The sequence below is a fragment of the Sinocyclocheilus grahami genome, unplaced genomic scaffold (assembly GCF_001515645.1).
Source record: "Sinocyclocheilus grahami isolate Dianchi unplaced genomic scaffold, SAMN03320097.WGS_v1.1 scaffold772.1, whole genome shotgun sequence".
NCBI classification, from domain to species: Eukaryota; Metazoa; Chordata; class Actinopteri; order Cypriniformes; family Cyprinidae; genus Sinocyclocheilus; species Sinocyclocheilus grahami.
In genome coordinates, this window is record NW_015505951.1 from 1,407,593 (window position 1) to 1,431,463 (window position 23,871).

At 36.7% G+C, this 23,871-nt stretch overlaps 1 protein-coding gene and 1 long non-coding RNA gene across 6 annotated transcripts; both read right to left on the reverse strand.

The window, feature by feature from the left end:
- Positions 1-2,885: 2,885 nt before the first annotated feature.
- LOC107561456 (B-cadherin-like) lies at positions 2,886-13,564 on the reverse strand. 4 transcript variants are annotated; one of them, XM_016245907.1, is made up of 17 exons: positions 12,707-12,725; positions 12,398-12,464; positions 12,140-12,254; positions 9,954-10,198; positions 9,180-9,314; positions 8,930-9,085; positions 7,794-7,941; positions 7,511-7,683; positions 7,299-7,427; positions 7,015-7,200; positions 6,687-6,931; positions 5,372-5,517; positions 5,074-5,298; positions 4,745-4,963; positions 4,368-4,498; positions 3,759-3,902; positions 2,886-3,680 (listed from the first exon to the last, which is right to left on the reverse strand). In XM_016245907.1, exons 2-17 carry the CDS (start codon positions 12,446-12,448, stop codon positions 3,474-3,476), a joined length of 2,655 nt encoding a protein of 884 aa, XP_016101393.1. In that variant the 5' UTR covers positions 12,449-12,464; positions 12,707-12,725; the 3' UTR covers positions 2,886-3,473. The 4 variants fall into 4 exon arrangements, with proteins under 4 accessions (XP_016101393.1, XP_016101394.1, XP_016101395.1 ...); XM_016245908.1 differs by lacking the exons at positions 12,398-12,464; positions 12,707-12,725 and adding an exon at positions 13,394-13,564; XM_016245909.1 differs by lacking the exon at positions 12,707-12,725 and having other exon boundaries at positions 5,074-5,295; positions 12,398-12,569.
- A 5,702-nt stretch (positions 13,565-19,266) lies between these two features.
- LOC107561435 (uncharacterized) lies at positions 19,267-21,843 on the reverse strand. 2 transcript variants are annotated; one of them, XR_001605847.1, is made up of 5 exons: positions 21,776-21,843; positions 21,624-21,700; positions 21,119-21,219; positions 20,743-20,885; positions 19,267-19,685 (listed from the first exon to the last, which is right to left on the reverse strand). It is a non-coding gene; the product is annotated as an uncharacterized lncRNA (long non-coding RNA). The 2 variants fall into 2 exon arrangements; XR_001605848.1 differs by having other exon boundaries at positions 21,624-21,692; positions 21,776-21,825.
- Positions 21,844-23,871: the final 2,028 nt, after the last annotated feature.

Consider the following 23,871-nt stretch of genomic DNA (forward strand, 5'->3'; position numbering starts at 1 on the left):
CTTTTGCAACCTCTCAGTTTGACAGAAATAGATAGGACTTATCGTAATATGTATGTATTGTAATAACAGAATGTTGTTGATAAATGCCAGTGGCACGTTAATGCACAATCGCACCACTGTCCCAGAGTTTAGTAGATCAAGGGCCTTGCAAGTGTCAAATCTGTGTTCTGACATACGGCTGACATTATGACTGAGGAGTGAAGTTTACAAATGCTTCAAGTGTCTTAACTGGATACCACGACTGAAATACTGCACTATTAGAAGCTTTATTTATTTGAAGTAACCGCAAACTAAAGTTCTCATGCAGAACTATTCAGGAAACAAAAAATGTTAGCTAGGTTGCCAATACCTTCCTTTGAAAGCAACATGAATTGCTCTTACAAATGTAATGCTTTGAAGAGATTCTAGACGTTTGATAAAACTGGAAAGTCTGATCGCCATCTAGTGTGCCCTTAGTGTACTCACATGTGCATCAAGTGAGATTTTTTCTGTATGTTTCTATTTTATTTATATTGATATATGTTTCTATTTTTTTAGCCTTTGCAGTGTCTTTTAAAGCTTGTTAAAGGGATAAATATTTCTCAAATATTTAAATACAGTCATTATTTTCTCATCCTCAAGTTGTTCCAAACCAAAACGATTTTCTTCAATGCAAGGTCACTAACGTGCCCTTTTGTTGTTCCATGGAAGAAAGAGATTGTATGAGCCCCAGCGCAAAACTGATGTCGTCCCTTCCACCCCCACAGCTTACAAGAACAATCTTAAATACACAGCTGAATAAAAAAAAAAAGCTTTTGGAGTTTTACAAGAAAACATTATTTCAGTTGTTCTACTTCAAAATGTCATGTTTAATTCAATTGGACACTTATTGTCTTGCAATTATTTGTGAAATGTACTATCCATTTCTAGGTAAAAATGATTTCAAAGGAAACTCTACTCTACTTATACTTAAAAATGGGGGGTTATGGTGAAATCTCAATATGGAATAAATATTTAGCTCCAATACACGCTGGCTACAGTCATTGCCTCCCTTTTATTCAACACTTTTTTGCAACCTCCATTTGCCAAGATAACTGCTCTGAGTCTTCTCCTATAATGCTTGATGAGGGTGCAGTTTGTTCAGAGTTCAGATTATCACAGGTCTGGAATGGCCATGGCAGAACCTTTATTTTGTGATCAGTGACCCATTCTTTCGTTGATTTTGATTTTTGTTTTGTATCAGTGTCCTGATGGAACATCCAACCATGCGTAAAAGTTCATCTAACCGTAGAATCTGGTCTATTTAAAAATGTATTGTGAATTTGCCAGATTATTTTTTTCCTCTCAAAACATTCTCCGGCTGTGAGCCTTTGGCCACTCAAACTATTCTCCTCGCCTTGCATTAAGACAATTCTCTTCCAGGCAGATTCGTAACATCTCTAGGTGATCTTAAATTATTGCCCTAATGGTTAAAATGCATGACAATTTTCTTTTAGCCATTTTCTAGTTTGTGAAGCTCAACAATCTTTTGCTGCACATCAGAACTATATTCTTTGGTTTTGCTCATTTGTGATGGATGTTTAAGGGAATTTTGTTTCCTCATATTTGTTCTCCTGTGAAAAAGGAAGCCATGGCTGGACAGTTTGATGTTCCTAATCACTGGTGTTCTAAAATATTCATAATTTCCCCACCACTTTCAACGGTTTGTTTTACTTCAAGGAAAAGATGGAATTTTGTGAAATTTTTTGAATGTAAAATCAAAAGGATAAACAATGCAGATTAATTTTCATAGCCTTCTTTGCATATTCACCAAGGGGGCCCATCATTTTGACAACTGCATACATGTATAGTGAAACTGAAATGAAATGACACTGCCTTATCTTTGAAGAGAATGTTATAACTACCTACAAGGCTATCAACAACCACTAAAATTGTAATCCTGCTGGGTTTTACCGTAGAATCTGGTCTATTTAAAAATGTATTGTGAATTTGCCAGATTATTATTTTTTTCCTCTCAAAACATTCTCCGGCTGTGAGCCTTTGGCCACTCAAACTATTCTCCTCGCCTTGCATTAAGACAATTCTCTTCCAGGCAGATTCGTAACATCTCTAGGTGATCTTAAATTATTGCCCTAATGGTTAAAATGCATGACAATTTTCTTTTAGCCATTTTCTAGTTTGTGAAGCTCAACAATCTTTTGCTGCACATCAGAACTATATTCTTTGGTTTTGCTCATTTGTGATGGATGTTTAAGGGAATTTTGTTTCCTCATATTTGTTCTCCTGTGAAAAAGGAAGCCATGGCTGGACAGTTTGATGTTCCTAATCACTGGTGTTCTAAAATATTCATAATTTCCCCACCACTTTCAACTGTTTGTTTTACTTCAAGGAAAAGATGGAATTTTGTGAAATTTTTTGAATGTAAAATCAAAAGGATAAACAATGCAGATTAATTTTCACAGCCTTCTTTGCATATTCACCAAGGGGGCCCATCATTTTGACAACTGCATACATGTATAGTGAAACTGAAATGAAATGACACTGCCTTATCTTTGAAGAGAATGTTATAACTACCTACAAGGCTATCAACAACCACTAAAATTGTAATCCTGCTGGGTTTTTCTTGTTCATAAGCATTTGTTACATCCCATCTGGTATCCTTTTTGCAGCATAATTACCGAGTAATTGTAATTTTACAGAATGTACTCACTATAGAGTTAGGATTTGGCGCTTTCTTCTGGATAATTTACTGTTCTTGATGCATGTAATATGTATAACACGGTCACTGCAAAATAAAGTGTTACCACAGTTTGACTCGATGACAAAAATTGTCAAAACTAAGATTATCCCATCTTCCAGTATACTGTGAGATGTGCTGTAGACTGAACACTTGGAAACAGAAAGAGTAAAAGTAATTTGTTTAATAAAATATGCAGTGTAAAACAATGCCTAAACAATCATAACTATATAAAAGAAAAACATTTTCAAAAAAAGTCAGGAACATCCTTGCAGCTGAGAGTGGAAAAAGGACAGAAATAGGACACCTGCAAATATCACAGTTTTTGAAAAATCAGTGCTTTTCAAAAATGGTAAATTTACAGTATCATTCATGCTTTAGATCAATCTTTAATGCCATAGTTAACAAAAGGTTACAAAAAGCATTACATAAAATATACAGTTAAACAGCTTTGGACAAACATCTCATGCCATATTATAGCTTCTTACCCACTGAGCAATCAGAGCAAATATTCAAAGTATTTTCAATTGGGAGCTTCATTTAAAGAGAGGATGAGAAAAAAAAACCTGCTCCCATTAAAAGAAAACACATCAAGTCAAAGATTCTTTGTTTATGCTGATGCATGAACAGTGCTATTACACCAGTTCCAACTTTAAACACATGCAAATCACCATTCTCATTTTTGCACTTATAAACCACCAATGTGCCTCTTGCACAGAGGAGGGAGGGGAGTAAATTAAATCTTAAAATGGGGATCTTAATCCTCTCCTCCGCCAAACATGTCTGCCAGCTTCTTAAAGCGTGGGCCCCACTCATTGAGGAAGTCATAGTCTTGGTCGTGTCCTGAGCTGGAAGAGTTGAGGGAGCTGAGTGAACCTGCATCTGAGCCTCCTCCTTCATAGTCAAACACCAGGAGGGAGTCATAGGGGGGTGCTGTAGGATCGTTATCCGCAGCATTCAGATTCTGTGGTACAAAGTTGTGTTAGTCATATTTAAACCTGGTTATAAAAAGATATAAACACAGACTTTAAAAATTACTTACATCATCAATGAACGTCCCAATCTCCTCAGGGTTGGCTGGTCGAGGTCTATACTGAGGTGCTGGCAGGAAAGTGGGTGCCACATCATTTCGGAACACTTCAGGTCTGTTGTCCAAGCCACGATGCAACACACTCAGATCATAATCCTGTGCAGAAAGGGTGTTTGATATGAAAGAACTGCAAAGAGGAAGCCAACTGCTACATGCAGAAGGTCAGTATATAGTCTCAAGCTACTTTTTGTTTTCCAAACATTAAGTCAAAGTCATCGCAAGCTACTACAAATGTAACTGCACACAGGTTGGAACCATTGACATCTGAATGCCAAGTTTACATGGAACCCAAACGCATTTTTATAAGATGGCTTTGCCTTGTTACAGACTATGGAACTCCGTAACACATTTCACAAAGCTTCACTAATGCTTATATTGCAAAAAGATGTTAAGCAAAAAGACAGATTTGTACATGATGCTTGAGCGTTGCAGGCAAGATCTGACTGCAATAATTGTTTTTAAAAACAGGATGCGTGACTGTCAATATTTTGTTTCAAGTTTAACCAAACACTATGAATTCAGCCATCAAAAACTGATCAAATTATTGAAATTAAAACCAACCTGGTCGTCTTCTCCACCGCCTTCCTCATCATAATAGTAGATGTTGTCTCGTACATCATCTTCAGGAAGGAGGGGTTCTTTTTTGGTACCGCTTTTCCTCCTCAGGAACAAAAGCAGAAGAAGAACGAGCACTGTGGTACAAGAAACACAACAGCAAACTTCAAAATTCAGTGGTAATAAGGAATTAAACTGAAAAGTCAATTTCTGCACTATAGTTTATATACACCAACCGTCTCTATGCACAACACCTGGAAGACAAACTACGGTTGCTAAAATGATCAGTATACAGAGCACACAGTTACTGTATGCCCACTGCATTGACTATGACAACCAAGTAAACCAGCTAGTTTACACAATGCATGAGAGAAACTACATACACAGCAGAGCCAAGATTCCTCCCAGGATCCCAAGCACTCCAGATAGTGGCATCCCTGCTACCAGTTTGTCAGAACACCGGACTTCATCTCCTGTGCAGTCACACACAGTTGCTTGAATGGAGCTGTCCTGATACAGCTTATGTTGATCAAACACTCTCAGGACTACATTGTAGTCCCCCTGCTCCAATTGAGACTTGAGATGCAGAAAAACACCAGTTGCTGAAATGGACACATTATAATAGTTAGACATATGTAGCCACTACCAACCAGCCAACCATTTTAATGTGAAAGAATTAGTTGAATTTCTTAAAACATTAGAAACTGCTCACATGTGTCATTCATTGAGGTGGACCAGTTTTTACTGGTTTCTCCTTGGGTCTCAACGCTAAAGGGTGCACCATAAGGAGGTCCATCTTTGTCCGTTATAGAGAGAAGAACTGGGGCTGATCCACGATTGCAAACTCTTACATTCCTTTCATTTATCACAGGAGCGTTGTCATTTACATTCTCCAATTCAATTATCAGGGTTCCTGTGCCAGTTGCTGGAGATGCTGCTGCACACAAGCACAAATATATTAGAAAAAGGCTATGCTGCAAGAATTCCTTCTACCTAGAAACACAAATTACCGTCATCATCCACGGCCAAAATGATAGCTCTGTATTTTCCATCTTTGACATAAACGGATTCTCTATCCATAAGGGTTCTGACTTTAATCACTCCAGTCTCTGGAGACACACTGAGCCAGCCAGCAGGATCATTGCCCATTTTATACCTGGAAGAAAGAAGAAAAAAAAGTTAACGAGAAATGTTCATCAAGAAAAACTTAAGGGGATAGTTCACCCAAAAATTTAAATTGTCAATAATTTCCCACCCTCATGTCATTCCAAACCCGTAAGACCTTAGTTTATCTTCAGAACACAAATTAAGATATTTTTGATGAAATATGAGAGCTTTCTGACCCTGCATAGACAGCAACGGAACTACCACGCTCAAGGCCCAGAAACATAGGAAGGACATTGTTAAAATTGTCCATATGACATCAGTGGTTCAACCATAAAAGTTATGAAGCTATGAGAACACTTTGTGAGCAATGAAAGAAAAAATATCTTTATTCAACAATTCTTCTCTTCCGTGTCAGTCTCTAACGTGCATTCACAAGAGGACCATGACTCATGCGTGTGGTGCTACTGACGCAGGAGCAGTCATTCTGACATAGAACCCGGATGCGCTGCGGCTTGTTTGCAGTCAGAGGAAAGCACATGGGTGCATGTTGAACTGTGGTACGGTCTTGAGCATGCATCAAAGTCTGATGCAGAAGAGAAGAAACTGTTGAATGAAGTCGTTTTCTTTGCGTACCAAAACAAAATGGAGTATTCTAGTAGCTTCATAAAAGGCTGAACCACTGAGGTCACATGGACTATTTTAATGATGTCCTTACTACCTTTCTGGGCCTTGAACATGGTAGTTACACTGCCGTCTATACAGGGTCAGAAAGCTCTCGTATTTCATCAAAAACAATTTGTGTTCTGAAGATGAACTAAAGCCTTATGGGTTTGGAACAACATGAGGGTGAGTAATTAAATGACAGAATCTTCATTTTTTTGGTGAACTAACCTTTTAATGTTGGTTTGACCAGACATGGAGATTTAAAAATGTGAAGTTTAAAGTATATGCTGTGGTTTTATGGCTGGGTAGAAGAGTTGTGACAGTGGAAAGGTGGTTCTCAAAAGTTATACTAGTGAAGTGAATTTAGTAGTCTTCTAAGCACTCACACCTAAATGCTCTAATTTAAAAATTAGAGCATGTAAAAGAAAAGGTCTGAATTTATGAAGAGCACATCTATGGAAGTCCATTGGATTTGTGTTCACTAAAAAAAACATTGAAGACATTTCTAGTGAAATCAATCAGAAAAGGAAATTATTAAAATATTTAATATCTTACATTATCTTCTGTGATTTTCCAATGTCTGGATCAGTGGCTGTATAAGTAACCAATTCAGTATCAACTGGTGCATCTTCAGGTTTGAAGATAACCTTCTCTTTTGGATTAAACTCAGGAGGTTCATTTACGTCTTCTACATTCACTGTGACCGTGGCAGTGGAAGTGGGCAAAGAACCGACAAATAGATCATCATTCTCAACAATCACAGACAGGACGTACTGCTTGGTCTTCTCAAAGTCCAGGGCCTAAACGGAAAAGAAAGTGTATTTTACTAAAGAATGTTATCACAACCAATTGTCTGGGCAAACATATGAGCAACACACAGTACCTTAACAGTGGTGATGATGCCCTCCAGCTGGGTGGGTCCAGTACTGACATTGAAAAACCCACCCTTGTCACCACTAATAATGCGATACTTGGTTGACCAGGCCGGTGATCCAACTTCATCTCCATCAGAAACTGCAAGTTTGGCCACTACAGCCCCTACTTTATTCTCTGGGACAGATACGACGTGCTAAAAGATATGCATGGTGTGTGTATATAAGAATTAATGAGTACAAACACCTACAAGTGGTAGAGTAAAACAATTCTAAATACATAAATATACATTACCGAAGTTTGCTCAAACTGAGGAGGGTTATCATTGCTGTCAGTAATTGTAATAACAGCTGTGCCAGTGGTTGACGAACCTTTTCCTTCCATGTCAGCAGCCGCAATTAACAAAGTATATCTGGGCCATTGCTGAAAAGAAACATAGCTGATAAGTTTGTTTACATTAAGTAATTTTATCACCACTTTGAGATTCATCAAATGTCACTTCTCACCTCTCTGTCCATGTCTGGTTCTCGCACACGAATGGTTCCAGATAAAATGTTGATATCAAACATGTTTGCTTTTGGAAATGGTGGCTCTTGGCTGACAATTGCGTAGTTGACTATACCGTTGTACGTTTCTGGGTCATCTGCATCAGTGGCTGTGACTGTCATAAACTCATGATCTTTGATGAGAAAATAAAGACTAATTATTAGGTGGAAAAACCGGCAGAGGCATTTGAAGGGAAAAAACAGCTAAAAGCCATTTAATTGAGAAACTGCACCATACACCTACCTTTTCCAGCAGCTTCATGAACATGTCCATTAAAAGGATTTTGAGTAAACACAGGCTTATTATCATTTTGGTCAATCACGTTGATGACAACTTCCATTGGACTTTCTTTTACATTATCCACATCACGTGCTACAGCATGAGCTATAAGCTAAAAAAAATTAGAAGAAATTTGGGCATGTTAAGGGGCAAATAATGAATTGGTTTCTTTGTGTTTTAGTCCATGTCTATTAACTTAAGGGGCTTTCGCACCGCGTAGTTCTAGGAACTTAGTTCTAGGAATTAGCCAGCAGGGTCGTTCCTCAAGAACCAATTTCTCCTTCGGGTTTTCCTGGTTGCATTTGCACCAGCAGCAGGAACTCTGAAGCGGCTGACAGCGACGTCTTTATGTGTGCCATTTACAAATGTCAACAACCAGTAAATGGAGGACGCTGCGATCGGAGCGGTTTTTGTTGTCCGTTGTGGGTTTCGTGATAACAGCGAATGTAAATGCACAATTTATGCGATTGAAAGAGCAAGCTGGGCTAAGAGACAATTTCCTATGACAACTTGCAGTGTTACATATTGCAGCAGAGAAAAGAACACTGCAGACAACATGTAAATGCTGTTATCACCGTTTTCCATCTTTGTGGAGTAAATGTTTACATGGCTTTTTAAAAATACCAGGTAATTGGTTTCACACGTGCGTTTGGCCAATTAGTGTACACTTACATCACTGATAGTTCCTATAGAACCGTTTGTTTTAGACCCAACTCTGAAGTAGGAGCTAATTTAGCTCCCTCAAACGTTCCTGGAACTAAAACGGTTCCTAGGTCCTACAATGCAAACACACCAAAAAGCGAGTACTTCTGCCAATAGTTCTAGGAAGTATGAAAAGGTTCCTCTTGTGCGAAAGCCCCTTTTGAGACACTGACACTCAAGGGTAGTCCTAAAGAAAACAAACTTAATCTTTAGTAGATATACAAAATTAAAATGCAAGGTCTCATGCAAACATATGACAAGAAAACTGTGTCAAGCTATTTCATCGGATTAAAAGAGGACAGTTTTCAAAGAATTAAGAATGATAAGACAGTTTAGTGCCGAAATACACCAAGAACTAAATGTTGATTTTAAACGTTATGAGATTAAAATCAACTCACTCTGTATGAAGCTTTTTTTTCTCTGTCGAGTGGCTGAGTGACAAAGAGATTCCCTGATAATCTTTCAACAGTGAAAAGTCCCTTTGGGTCCTGATCTGCCCCTTCACCTGTGATGCTGTATACCATTTGAGTTTCCTTGACAAAGTCTGACTTTATCTAAACACAGAAAGTAATAAGAGAAAGTCAATGACAGACAAAACTCTCTCTCAAACATCTAATTCTGAACAGTTCTTTCATGACTTTCACTCACCTGGACCAGCTTCATCGGGAACGGCCCTCTGCTATTCTCAGGCACATGGAACGGAGGAATAACCCAACCTCTCTTTGCTCTCTTTAGACCCGTCGAAGACTTTGGAAAAGTCAGAACCTGATCAGGCGATTCCATCTAAAAATGTTAAGTTAAATGTTAATAAAAGACACTGAATGATAAACCATTTTTGTTTACAATTAAAGAGTGCAGATTTTGTAGTAGTAAATACGAAAAACAACATTTGCTAATTTCTGTGCGTGACCAAGGCAACAAAACTTTTGAACATGAAAATGTTTATTACAGCTACTGACTACTAAAATTGTTCTGGTAAAAACAGTATTAATAAATGGGGGGGGGGGGGGGGGGGTAAAATTTTGGACCGCCATTTAATAAATCAATTTAGGTTCATTTGAGAACCCTTCGTTTCCTAGCTTGATGTACATTATTCCACTATGTACAATAAATGGAGCAGAATACAGAACAAAGTTTAGGAAATCTTATGCATTAGATTTTAGCACTGCATGAATGAAGCATCTGCAGACTCATTTTGTGTTTATGAGACCAATGGGCTGCGACAAATGACATTCATCAGTATGGATGGAAAACTGAATGAATTTAGCACGTCTTCAATAATTAATTGTAATCATGTACAGAAATGAATAACTATCCATTTGAAGTACCACAAAAAAGTACCAAACAAAAACTGAAGTGCCCAGTAGAGGTCAGACTTGCACTGTATTGCACAGCAGCTTCTTGCATTAAATGCGTTTGTACCTCTGGAGAGATGTTCATGACCGTATCCATGTGATGTTCCTTATGATGGTGGATACGCTCAACTTTGACAGATACAGTGTGTTTCTTGCCATTGGAGTCCCAAGCGTGCACAGAAAACACCTTGTGGCCTTCATGAAGAGTCACTTGTCGCTTCAGCGTTACAGTCCCATCCATGTTCACATCAAACCGCTTGTCAACGGACTGAAAGAGTGTTCTTGCTCTTCCATCGCAGTTATTGAAAGTTACTGAAAGTTAAAGAAAATAGTCAATTTATGACACTTACAGCAGCACAGCCTCACTTCTTCACAACTTTCAATCCATCAAACTTTTCAAACCAATAAACTAACAGATGCTGTTTAAGCATAAGGGGAAGCTACTTGCCAAGTTTGTTTTTCCACCCACAATAATAATGGTTTAAGAGATTCATTGAAATAATGGGCAATTTATAACAATAAAGCTGCCACCCTGTATTAGTTTGAAAGAACAAATCTCATATTTGATGAAAGGGTTTAAGTTTTCATCTATTCTGATGTTTGTGAATGCAATTGTGTGAGACGGTTATGGTAGGTAATTACAACCAAATCATTTTGATGACAGACTTTGGCTCAGACATTCCAAATGTATTAAAATACCATTTGAGAAGGTAGGCGATGAGACTGGTGAGCTGGTTAGTGCAGTTATCCAATTACATGATCTGCTGAAGCAAAGCCAGTAAGTTTGTTGCACATCAAGAAACTTATTCGGTAAATGTGCTTCCAACTTTTTTTATTAGCATGTCTTACTGGATAAAAAATAAACCTACCACAATTTAGCGTGTTCATTTTATATGCACATTTTAATATTTTGTATTGGCATTTCCATTGAGTTTTATTTACGCAATATCCCAAAACTTGCATAAAAAAAAAATGTGGATGGAAACATAGCTACTGATGGGGTTTTGAGGGTACCTAAGACAAAGCACTGCATCCATCATAATAAAGAATTTCGATTTATAATATAAAGTCCTATGTTTTAAATGCGTCATAACTCACAGGCACGCTTTATGTCCACCATTTCTCAGCTTCAGAATAATGCATACTCGGTCAGTCCTTTTACCAAAACTACACAGCATAATTCATTTAAACAAACACTATCCCACTATACAGAGGTTTTGCGATGGCAGTGCTGCCATCCATTAGTGGTCTGAAAGGAAGTGGTGAAACCAATCAGCCCTTAAGAACAAGCCACCATTAGTGGGACACTGAAAGGATGCTCCCTTCAAGATAAACTACAGATCAATTGCAATAAGAAACCAAATCTGGTAAAAAAAAAAATCGTATGAAAGGATAAATCAGTATATGGCAAGCATGAAGCTTAAATGTTTTAAATTAAGTCATGTTGTGAGATCAGAGGATAAAAATCAAAACTAAAACCACATACAGTCTTTAACTGGCATCACTTTTTATGGAAAGTACCTGACTGGGGAACAGACATGACACCACACGCAAAACCAGTTGCATTAAATAAATGATAAGTGTTAGAAATGTAAAATACATGGCATTACAAAAATAAAAATAACTAGGATAATTTCAAAGATTAAAAAAAAGAAAAAAAAATGCTTAATGTTAAATTTGTTGACCCTAATCTCCTGGTCCCACACCCACAGAAACTCACTGGCTCCGAATCGGTCACATTTCACAACACCTGCAAAGTCGGAAATCTCACGCTTCAGTAAGCACTTAAACATGATATTTCAGAGACTTTGATTTAACTCCTGACATGACACCTAAAATGCGGTTTAATTAAAAATGTACCGTAACAATAACAACAACAACTGTTTACCTCGATCACTGGTGAGCTTTCCAACACCAGGAAGGACGAAACTTACCTGCTACCAAAGAACGTGTGGCTATCAAAAGTGTTAAAGTACAGAGAGTTTTCTACGAACTGAAATATGAATTTGAACATGTCCAGTAAATGTCCTACATGCGACAAGATAGCCGTATAACGAAATACTAGCGACAAAATCAAATTTAAGGCGAGACCAGATTTAACGTAAGAGTTAGCATCGCGTTTTTGAAACAGGCCGAGTTAGTGTACGTTACGTTACTCTGCCTCGTTAAAAAATATATATTTTTATATATTTTTTTTAAACGACGTTCAGTTGCTTTAGCATTTTAATGAGATGTGAAAACAGCCTAACTTACCTCTTCCAAGTCTTTTCCCCATGTGAAGGTGATCTCTGTGCACTTTAAAAACGAATAACTCCGACTCAAATCCAGGTGTACATACCGACTCCTCCGCATATCCACACGACAATACCTGACAACAAACAAATAAATGAATAAAACAAATAAGACAAAAAGTATAACAAACCGAAGACTTCATTGTCCGAAACTGCGCGTCCATTTTCAGTATTAGCCAACTCGACGATCAAAAAACAAAACAAACAAAAAAAAACTTACCTGACAAAGAAAAACGATAACTCCCAATCGCACAATCCTTACACAAGCCATTCGACACGCTAAAAGCCTAAAAAAAATCCTTCAGCGTCTTAATCCTTCGAAGTATTTAAAGTATAACACAGCTGTTCCTTCCAGCGTCTCAACAGCCGCAAATTGAGGAAATGGTCTTCAGCAGGTAGCTTCGGATCTGACGCAGCCAGGTGACCTCGCCCATCCGGTAATTAGGCTCCCATGTCCACATATGGGTATGTATGCCTTTTAGACACTCCTAACACAATCCTTACACAAGCCATTCGACACGCTAAAAGCCTAAAAAAATCCTTCAGCGTCTTAATCCTTCGAAGTATTTAAAGTATAAAAGATTGAATGGCTCCTCCATTATCATTGTAATTATACGTCAGGAGAGAATATATCTCAGTTTCTGTTGTTTTTGTCAGGGTAAGGTCATTAGCTAAACACAAAACCAACCTCCTTATTTTAATTTTTAATTTTAGAAATTAAGTTTTGCAGGAGGAATGTTTATGACTTGGTTTTCTTCCGACATACTAGGTCACTAAACTGTACTGTAACTGTGAGAGTTTGTTTCTTCTCACAAAACTCAAAAATATGAATGTTATTCAGCTGCCCTTAAAAACCCCTTACAAAGGAACACATTGTATTCTTCATCCTTGAAGTAACTGAGAATTGTTGTAATAGGTGCTCTCTGTCCTTGCTTGGCATTAAAGTAGGCTTTAATGTGTTTCTCTAATATATGTCTTTGTAGTACTTTGTAGTAGAGAACCATTGACTTTGTAACATGACGACAACCCTAGACTAAAAGAAAAAGCACCCGCATATCCACACGACAATACCTGACAACAAACAAATAAATGAATAAAACAAATAAGACAAAAAGTATAACAAACCGAAGACTTCATTGTCCGAAACTGCGCGTCCATTTTCAGTATTAGCCAACTCGACGATCAAAAAACAAAACAAACAAAAAAAAAAACTTACCTGACAAAGAAAAACGATAACTCCCAATCGCACAATCCTTACACAAGCCATTCGACACGCTAAAAGCCTAAAAAAATCCTTCAGCGTCTTAATCCTTCGAAGTATTTAAAGTATAACACAGCTGTTCCTTCCAGCGTCTCAACAGCCGCAAATTGAGGAAATGGTCTTCAGCAGGTAGCTTCGGATCTGACGCAGCCAGGTGACCTCGCCCATCCGGTAATTAGGCTCCCATGTCCACATATGGGTATGTATGCCTTTTAGACACTCCTAACAGGTAAAAAAAGAAAAAAATGGAAGATTTAAATATTCGAAAATCCCCGGATTAGTGAACTACGTGTGAAATGTGGACACTGCTGAAGTGTACGAGACCAGTCGCTTCTCAAACACCCTAGATAACATCTCACTCAACTCTTTAAAAGACTGTGCAGCTGCTGTTCACTCACTGCGCTGAAGTGAAAAACTCCATTCATGAATTCAACGCTGAAAAAAATCCCCCTGCCATAGGCTGTTCTGATGTTGAAATGGATTAGGAACGATACATCTGCTGGCAGATTTAAAGAACTCGTTTTCTAAAACAAAAAGATCAAACTATATTGTTCCTGTAAAATATGAAAATGTATGCTTTGGTAAGGGAAATTGTTTATAGGCTCCACCTACCAACGGAAACTACATATGAAAAATAAACACATTATAGAACACTCTACTGAGTTATATGCTAATATGTGGGAAATAAACATAGTAACCTCGTGTTTGTGCTTGGCTCAGTGTAGTCTGCTTATATACAGTAAGCTATACACGTCTGTTCCCAATGCATCCCATTCACGTATACATGTAGTCATGTGAACTCTGAACAATTTTAGCTTTAGCTTCCAGTTAATCATATTGCACATCTTCCATAGTAGTTACTCATTTAATCTGTATTTCTTGTGACCCTGATGATTTACTTTAAGGTTGACGCAATTATTATGACTTTTGGTAGAGTCATCAGGCCCCATCCCCCAACAATCCCACAATAACCTCCCTAAAAAGGCCCATAATGCTTGCTTTGTATTATATTATTGACCTTAATATATTCATTGATTTAACGGATTACGCGGATATCCATAACTAATTGCGAGTGAGAGAACAGAAAACAGCATGTCTGCTAGTGCCCCTTGTATACTTTCTGTTCAGCTTGGGATGCCTCAGGCCCCCAAGATAGCCTGGGTTTCATAAGCCGAGTTTGATCATGAGTTTCCAGTGTGATCACAATACCTTTAACATAAGCATTTTGTTTTCAACAGATCTTGGTAGTTTCAGGAGAAAGTTTCTTAAGTCTTTTCTTAGTGCTTTATTTCTCTTTTTGTAAACAACCAGATTGAATGGCTCCTCCATTATCATTGTAATTATACGTCAGGAGAGAATAAATCTCAGTTTCTGTTGTTTTTGTCAGGGTAAGGTCATTAGCTAAACACAAAACCAACCTCCTTATTTAAATTTTTAATTTTAGAAATTAAGTTTTGCAGGAGGAATGTTTATGACTTGGTTTTCTTCCGACATACTAGGTCACTAAACTGTACTGTAACTGTGAGAGTTTGTTTCTTCTCACAAAACTCAAAAATATGAATGTTATTCAGCTGCCCTTAAAAACCCCTTACAAAGGAACACATTGTATTCTTCATCCTTGAAGTAACTGAGAATTGTTGTAATAGGTGCTCTCTGTCCTTGCTTGGCATTAAAGTAGGCTTTAATGTGTTTCTCTAATATATGTCTTTGTAGTACTTTGTAGTAGAGAACCATTGACTTTGTAACATGACGACAACCCTAGACTAAAAGAAAAAGCACTATTTAGTGAGGGTTTTAAAAATGTATACACATACATATAACAGATTTTAGTTAGGTATAGCGAGTGCAAATTAAAGTTTGTTAAAACCAAAAGTCTACAGTTTCAGTGTGTTTCCATGTGAATTTGGAGAAAGGCTTGAAATTTATCTGAGCACCTAGGAAAGAAGACAATGAATATTTTGTTAATCATTTGTTTGGAGTCCGCTTATCTCTGGCTGTAGATAAGCCCAGAGGACAAATATTGCAGGAGAAAACATTATATGCTCTGAGTAGAATGTGACCAATGCCTGCATACCGTTCCCAGACTGAGCCAAAGGCTGTTCTGAGCGGTGTATCTTTTAGAAAGAGAGAGAAATAGTTTTCGGCATGGGAACCTTTTTTTTGCTTGAAAAGACATCTCTGCCTTGTCTTCACACGTTCTGTTTTATTTAAGTTTGGTTAATATATCATGAGTGCTGCTGCAAGAGTAGCCTTGGATTTGAATGTGTGCCTCATTGCCAACATGATTTAAATTTTTAGGCCATGACATTGGGTCTAAATAAATGTAGTTATTTTGACTGTGTGCAGACTTATTGTACTAACAAAAATGTTTGTTGCTACTAATAATCAGTGCACTAAACTCCTATTTAAACATGCAAATACATTTTGAAATAAAAAAATAAATTAACGTATTATAAAAAGGAAATATCAAATTGCATACATCACAATTGTGGACTTTGTAATTCTTTCAAAAAGTCAGATTTCCTTGTGCACTTTCAAGCACAAGATGAAGATATTAAGAAATTCTAAATGTAAATTTCATTTCAATAGTTTAAATGGTCACTTAAATTGTTTTGCACATAATAGAATTTCAATTAAAAAAATGAATCAAATCATAACAATGCAAAATAAAAGCACTCTCACAAGTGCAGTCCATACTATTTTAAGTTGAATCATTGCAATTGAAGAAGAGTTATTTTTACTGAGTGCCTGTGCCACTAGTTTGATGCACATCCATAAATAGCTTTCAGTGTGAAATCATTTACACTGGTTACAAGGTCAGCAGTGGAGGTCTAAGTTAATGATTACGCAGTACTGTTTTTGTTCAAAAAGACACTGTGCTCTGTCTGCCTGCCGCCAGCGGAAATGCTCTTTGCTTTCATATCATTTACTGTTGTCCTCTGTTAGGAATAAAAATTGCCTTTCAGTGTAAAGAGAATTCATATTTTAAAACACTTCAAAAGTGGCATTTGCAAGTACAATCACTTCAACTGTTCTCAGCTTTGTTTGGTAGGATTTTCCGGAAAAACTCTCTAAAGAGGAACATTTCAATGTCCTCTGAGCTGTGTTATGTGATTTTAACAAACAAGTTTGGAGATGTTAGGTGAGTTTTTAAAGCTGGGCGAGGTGCTGTAAAAAAAAAACTGTGGGGGATGGTAGCTTATCTCGCTATGGAGAAACCAGTTCCGCATTACACTATCAAAGCCACTCATCCACTTCAAAGTGCTCTGCTTCGATACTATGACTCTTTCACTCAAATCAATATTTCCTGTGCGAATAATTACGAATGCAATTGCATGCTATTATGAGAGCTTTTAACCAGCACAATGTACAAGATGTTGCTTATTTGTTAATGGGTATAAACTCTAATAAACTTTGTCAACATGTACTCCAGCTCCAATGCTCCCTTCCCCCTTCACAATGATTGACTTCTCATGTCCATCAGCGTTAAAAGCCCATCATTATCGAAAAGGGCTTTTAGCCTCCATGAAATGTTTATGCTTGTACAACTTTCGGTATCATGTTTGCTTGCGGTGTCGTGTTCATAGTGCATCATGACTTGTCTTCCCAGATTTGGAAGAGAAAGCAACTGCAATGCCGAACCGTCTGATAGCACCTTGGTTTCGCAGCCATAGGACAAGACTGGTCTTGTGTTGCGCTGAGCCTTTTGTTGCTTAGTAATGCATAAGAGGACCTCCCATCTCCTACTGAGCCTTATAGCTAGAGGCATGTAGTTGTCTTGTGACTTAATGCCTCTGTAGATTAAATACCCTCCCCCTGAGTCAATACTAGTCTGCTCAGGAGCGGAACAATCGTAGACGGTCTGACAGTGCTATTAACAAATAAGGAAGTATAGCTGACGTTCAGCCTTAAGTTCAGGTAGTCTCTACCAAATCTTACTGGAAATGGGTGTGACGTCACAAGGCAGAAACTGAAGATATAGGGCTGGCTATCGGTTCTCAGGGAGGGATTTTATGACATCAAGATATTTACTTCACTAGTCACTTGTTTCTGTTTCAAGATCACAGCGGACACTTTTGTTTTTATAATATCCTTGCGGTATGTAGTTTTAAGCTCCAAGTTTGTCACATACACATCTGTATAAATGTAGTAAAATGACCCCGACTGCACAATACCCATACACATATATAGAGATACACTACACAAATTAAGATTTTTCTATTGTTTTTGAAAAGCATATTATATACTCACCAAGGCTACATACCTTTGATTAAAAATACAGTAAAAACAGCAATATTGTGAAATATTATTACAATTTAAAATCACTGTTTTCTGTTTGGATGTATTTTAAAATGTAATTTATTCCTGCGATGGCAAACTGAATTTTCAAGAGCCATTACTCCAGACATCATTTATGCTGATCTGGTGTTCAAGGTACATTTCTTATTATTATCATCAATGTTAAGAATGCTGAATCCCGTATTACCTTTTTCACAAAAATATGAAACAGCAACAACTATTTTTAACTTACAAGTAAGTGTTAAAGAAATATAGTTCTAAAGACATTTCTGTCATGACAACTCTTGGAGGGATTGGCATGGTAATGTACATGACAATGTTAATGTATTTGGTCTTGGCGGAATAGATCTACTACGCTGCTGCTGCGGCAGAGCAAGTACCGAGACTTGCTACTGCCAATACATCCACAACATGCTGCTGTAAGCATGTAAGAAATACTGCTGCTGCACATATAACACATATGAATAACCTCCATATTGCATACATGAATCACCCTGTAGCAGATCTATACAGGCGGAGCTGGGGAAGGTTGAGGGTTTCTGAAGTGCGCTGCAAACTGCTACAGCAAACAAAAGCCAGGTATTTAAATATTGAGCAGTAAGCTCATTGGCTACCGATACAGGAGAGAACCAATCAGCTGCCATGTGACAATGATGTTGCCAGGTCAGATTGAGCTAGACCTATCGGACTGTGCCATCTAGAGTTTCATGCGAGAACTCTGTATATAGAAAAACAGTGGCCCGAATCACACTTATGAAAATAGAAACAATACAAATTAAAGGACATAAAAACATAAAAAAGGGCAGTTACTTTTACTGTCACCCAAGTGCACAGCATATTTATCCACAGCATATGTTGATAGTAAACAGCCCCTCTTGACAATCTCTTTGTCCTCCAGGATATAAAATAGATGACACATTACTGCTCAGACAGGCAGCAGTCATTAGGGTGGGAGGACCTGTTCCTTGAAGGTAGAGCCTGAGGTTTATCTTAACAATCCCACCACACCCCAAATCTCCCCATTTGTTACACACAGTGTGGGTTTGCTGTGTCAATTTAAGATAATGGCCTGGTCAACATGTACAATGCAAATGAATGATCTAGCACATTCCTGTTCTGCACAGCAAATTAATTGGTGTTAATTCAACTCTTTTAGCGTTACAATCAGCTCTGAGTGAGTGAACATATTGTCTCAAACTTTTCAAAATCAAAGTAACATTTTTAAGAGTGATAACACTAAGGCAGAGTTACATTTACACTGTAAAACAACTCTGGTCCACACCACAGGGAGTTAATTATCTTCAAAACAGAGTAAAGAGTGACAATTTAACATTATTAAGATGTATTTTAACGCTGGATATTTTTTAACTTCAGTGTGACGAGTTGATGTTACTGTATTCCAACCAGGTTAAATTAGGAGGGTTGACAGTGATGAAAAAAATGTGTGACAACTTGCAGAGTGACATTAATAACAACATTGAGAGTACATTAAAACAATCCATAATGTTTAATTAAACTTTAGTCTGGGATCACAGTCTTTTCAAATTAAAGGCAAAATGCAAACAGTTTTTCTTTATTAATGCACAAGCCAATTTACATCATGGAAGGTTCACTTTTAAAATAAATGATGAATGCACATTTCTGTCATCAGAAATAATATGAAAGCTGCTAATCAGATGGTCTGTAATACTTCAAGCCCTGTACATGTCAGTGAATGTAAGTACTGTGTCTAAGTTGCTAAATGTCAGAAGCGGAGTCAATACCTACGACTTTGCAACACGGCACGGCAGTGCTTGTTTCAACAACATTGAGCAGATGAAAAATCGCAGGATATGTGGATCAGTTGTGTTACAGTTGCAAACAGTAAAGTTCAGCGCATATAGTTGTTTCACAGGAAGGGCTGTGCAGATTCAACTTACTCCAAAAATACTGGAATGCTGGTTCCTACCTAGACAACACAAAACCAGATGTGGAGGAAATCTTATTTTTTATTCATATTATTAATAGTTTTATTTGCTTTACACTATGAGTGTTCTTTCTTTATTGAATGTCTAATTAATGTGCTTAAGTTTGTCATGAGACAGACGAGACATAACAGGAAATCTAAGTGCAAGACAAGTGAGAGACAAGAATATGTTATGTCAGCTTTTTAGACGTCCTGGCTTCTTAGAAACGCATCTGGAGGACATAGTTAGACACCTTAAATGGACATATATGTTGAATATGCATTATGATCGGATGAGATCAAAGCATCCAGATTTGATGAAGGTATAAATGTTGAGTTGGGGTGTTGCCTCTTTGTCACACTCTGCAAGCCAATCTGTATGACTGTTGACCTTTTCTTGCAAGAAAATAAATCTTCAAAAGACTTTTGTCTCATACCATTATTGAAATAGAAAACTGCCACAACACCAGACCAATTAAAGTGAATGCTATTTCTGTTCTATAAATACAGCAAGTTTATGATGGAAAAGGTTCAATCAACATGGACTTTTGCAACTCAAACAAGAAACTATTTTGGTTAGATTCAGACTTTTGAATTGATTTATTTCCAAGTAAAAAAAGGAACAAAGAATCATAAAAGTAATCCATGTGACTCCAGTGGTTTAACTTCAATTCTATGAAGCAACACGAGTGCTTTATTTGTGCAAAAAACAATTCATCCCCATTTACAAAATTCACATTTTCAATGCATGTTCACACAAAAACATCTGCTCTCACATCAACACAACATGCATGCATTGTGATTTTCTCTGATCGCACAGTGGAGATTTATATTTTTTGTAAATAAAGTGGTAATTTTTTTGCAAACACAGAACTCGCGTAGTTTAATAACACTGATGATAAACTACTGGAGTCACATTGATTACTTGAATGATGTCTTTATAGGCTAACATTCTTGGGCTTGAAAGGTAGTTGAGTGGACTGTCAATGAAGGGACATGAAGCTCTCAAATTTTATTAAAAATATCTGTGTTCTGAAGATGAAAGAAAGTCTGAGCTAACCTTTTAAGTATAGATTCAGGCTCACACCTTAAGGAATCTCGCTAAATAGCCAGTTGCCTGAAGGAGGCTGATCTTTGTTCTCTTATTGTGGCTTTGTAATGTTGGGGACAGGTGATAGGCAGAGATGTCCTTCCCTGTTGAGTCTAAAATGAAATGGCAATAAAACATCTACCCATCGGTTTGACAACTCATTTTGTTTGAAATAAGTGAAAATATATATATATATATATATTTTATAAAAATGTACTTCTGTAAAGTAATTTGACTGGACAAATTCGAAATGAATGTTATGAAGCACAGAAACTCTAGTAATGCCAAACTGCAACAAAGATTACTAGTTATCTGTTAAGTTATTAGTTATATCATCATAAGTCACCTGTTAAATCTTACCATTACCAGGATCTAATCTGTACTTTGCAAATTCTTTAAATGCCAAGCCAGGTACCCTGAGCCACTTGATGCTTCATAGAAGTGCTCCTAAAACCACAAATAGCAAAAACAATAAATTTAAACATGAAGTATACATTTTTCTGTAAGTTAACAAATCAATTATATTAAAATTCTTCCCAGTGTACTTCAATCATTTCAGCAACAAGTATGTTAAAGCGTTAGTTTACCCCAAAATGAAAATTCTATAATTTACTCACTCTCAGGTTATTCCAAACATGTATTCATTTCTTTCTTGTGCCAAACACAAAAGAAGATATTCTGAAGAACTTGGTTACCAGTTTCTGGTCTTTCATTATAATTTTCTAATACCATCAAGTCCCTGAGAGTAAAACCTGTCAATAATTCCTTTGAAATGGTATGCTCATAGTTGTGCTTTATTGTAAAAAAACTGAAGTAAAATCATATGAATTACCTAGCATTGTTGAAATTACCTTAGCAAAATTCGCCTAGCTCCATCTGGAACTTACTTTCTTCCAGTTTGACTCTCCAAAAAGCTGTAACTACCAGTCTAACATAAAAAAGGCATGAAAATCATATGAAGGTTTACAAACTTATACATTTGTATAATAAATACATAACTCACATTGCTTCTATGGAGAAATTGTACAAGGACAAAATGGCGGCCTTCCAGACAAATGAAGTTGAAAAACGGGCGTGGCGATGGAAAATCTTCTTCTTCTTCTTCTTTGACGTTTTATGGCGGTTGGCAAACCAGCTTTAGGTGCATTTACCGCCACCTACTAGGGTGGAGTGTGGAGCAATGACGTTAAAGGAAAACTAAAAACTAAAAAAAAAAAATAATAATAATAATAATAAAAAATAAAAATAAAAAAAAATTTATAGTGATTCTTTAAATCCTGTTTATTAACTCTGTATCTTTGAGATACTTAAATAGTGTGTGAAACATTTCTATAGTCACATCTTTATTTAACAATTTCTGAAGTGAGATCTGATTTATTTCTATATGAAGTGCTTCTGTAAGTTGTACTCTTTCGTTGTCATATCCTTTACATTTTATTAAAATATGTTCAACTGTTTCAGGAAGATCACATTTACCACAAAGTCCAGACTCATGTTTTCCATTGAATGTTATCTTTGAATCCAACCAAATACCTAAAAATCTAAATTCAGATACTTGCTCCAGTTTTTGCTCATACAATTTTAACTTAACAACTGGTGTTTTCTTCTTTTTTGAAAAACATACTATTTTAGTTTTTTTCCACTGATATTCGAAATCCCCTTGCCCACATTTCGGCGATGTAAAATGTTAAAACTTCTTTGGTTTTATGGCGAGTGGCACCAACGTTAAGATGCATTATCGCCACCTACTGTGTTGGAGTGTGGACCAGAGTTTACCCATTATTGGACCCAAAAGAAAGAAAGAGAGAAAAAAAAAACTATTTAAATCAAAATTCTTTTAATCAGCTCTGTTTTCTTTAAATAATGGAATGCACTTCCTAATCCATATGCAATTGAACTCTTAAGATTTAATTCTTTCTCTCCCATTTTTCTGAGATCCCTCTTAAATATTTCCTGTTCCTAAGAATACCTTTGACAGAATCAAATTCTACTGACTCCTCTATTCTACATTGGATGTTATTTATTAGTTTCAGTGTTTTATTAAGCTTGGTGTGCCCGAACCTACTTTCTTTTTTTGGTGCTCGTCTTTGCTATCCTAATTCTTGTTATTTCATAAAGCTGATGTTCTGTGTGATGTGAAATGTTCATGACCTCTTCAATTTCCAAAGCCTTTTTTGCTAACCCAATCACCACTTCATTGCTGTTTATCCCTCTATGACCTGGTATTCACATAAATATTATCATAATGTCTCTTGAAACTATACAGATTGTTATACAGTGGTGGCCAAAATTATTAGAACACTAGTATTTTCACCAGATAAAAATGGTTTTAAGTCAGTTATTTCTATTTCAGACAGACTGGATGATGGTGAGATCAGATCTCTGTATGGAGCACTGGCTGTTGTCAGATAAAAATCTCACTGGATTATTACAATTAATGGTAAAATGAATGTTTGGAAATGTAAACTGATATTTCCTACTGACACACTACAGCAAAAGACAGAAATAACTGACTTAAAACCATTTTTAACTGGTGAAAATACTAGTTGTCTAATAATTTTGGCCACCACTGTAGCCTATATTTCATTGACTTTATCTTGCCTACTGTGAGATGTGGTTAATTAAAGCTGAACAACACTATATGTCTTGTACAAAGGAGTGTTACAATTACTGAATCACTGAAACACTCACAAGTAACACCAAGAAATTAACACTCATGCATTTGCTGTGTACAGTAGCTTTTTCTGTACATATATTAACTTTAAAACATGAATATGTTTGTGTGAAATGCTGTCATCAAATCGAATGCTGACTGATGTTTGTGCTGTTGTTTTCCCCATGAACAGTTCACTTCTTGAATGTCACTTCCTAGTGGATGATGTCATTATGAAACTGGCTTTTATTACTTAAATTTAATATATTTCACAAGACTAACAGGGTGGAAAGTGATATTGGAGATACGGGAAGACTGATAAATTGATTACATATAGTAAAAATGAAAACAAATGATTCCCTCTGTAAAAAAAAAAAAAATCCTTCTCAGTATTATACTTCTGTTTTTAAAATGGGAGTACACTGCATAGGAGGATTTACCCATGT

Excerpts from the sequence above, each read along its gene's own strand:
- LOC107561456 (XM_016245908.1), bottom strand. The coding sequence starts at position 13,444 with ATGGCTTGTGTAAGGATTGTGCGATTGGGAGTTATCGTTTTTCTTTGT. Across the intron at positions 10,199-12,139 it reads GGGGAAAAGACTTGGAAGAG|TAACTTTCAATAACTGCGAT; the intron begins GTAAGTTAGGCT and ends TTTAACTTTCAG. Across the intron at positions 9,315-9,953 it reads TCATGAACATCTCTCCAGAG|ATGGAATCGCCTGATCAGGT; the intron begins GTACAAACGCAT and ends TAACATTTTTAG.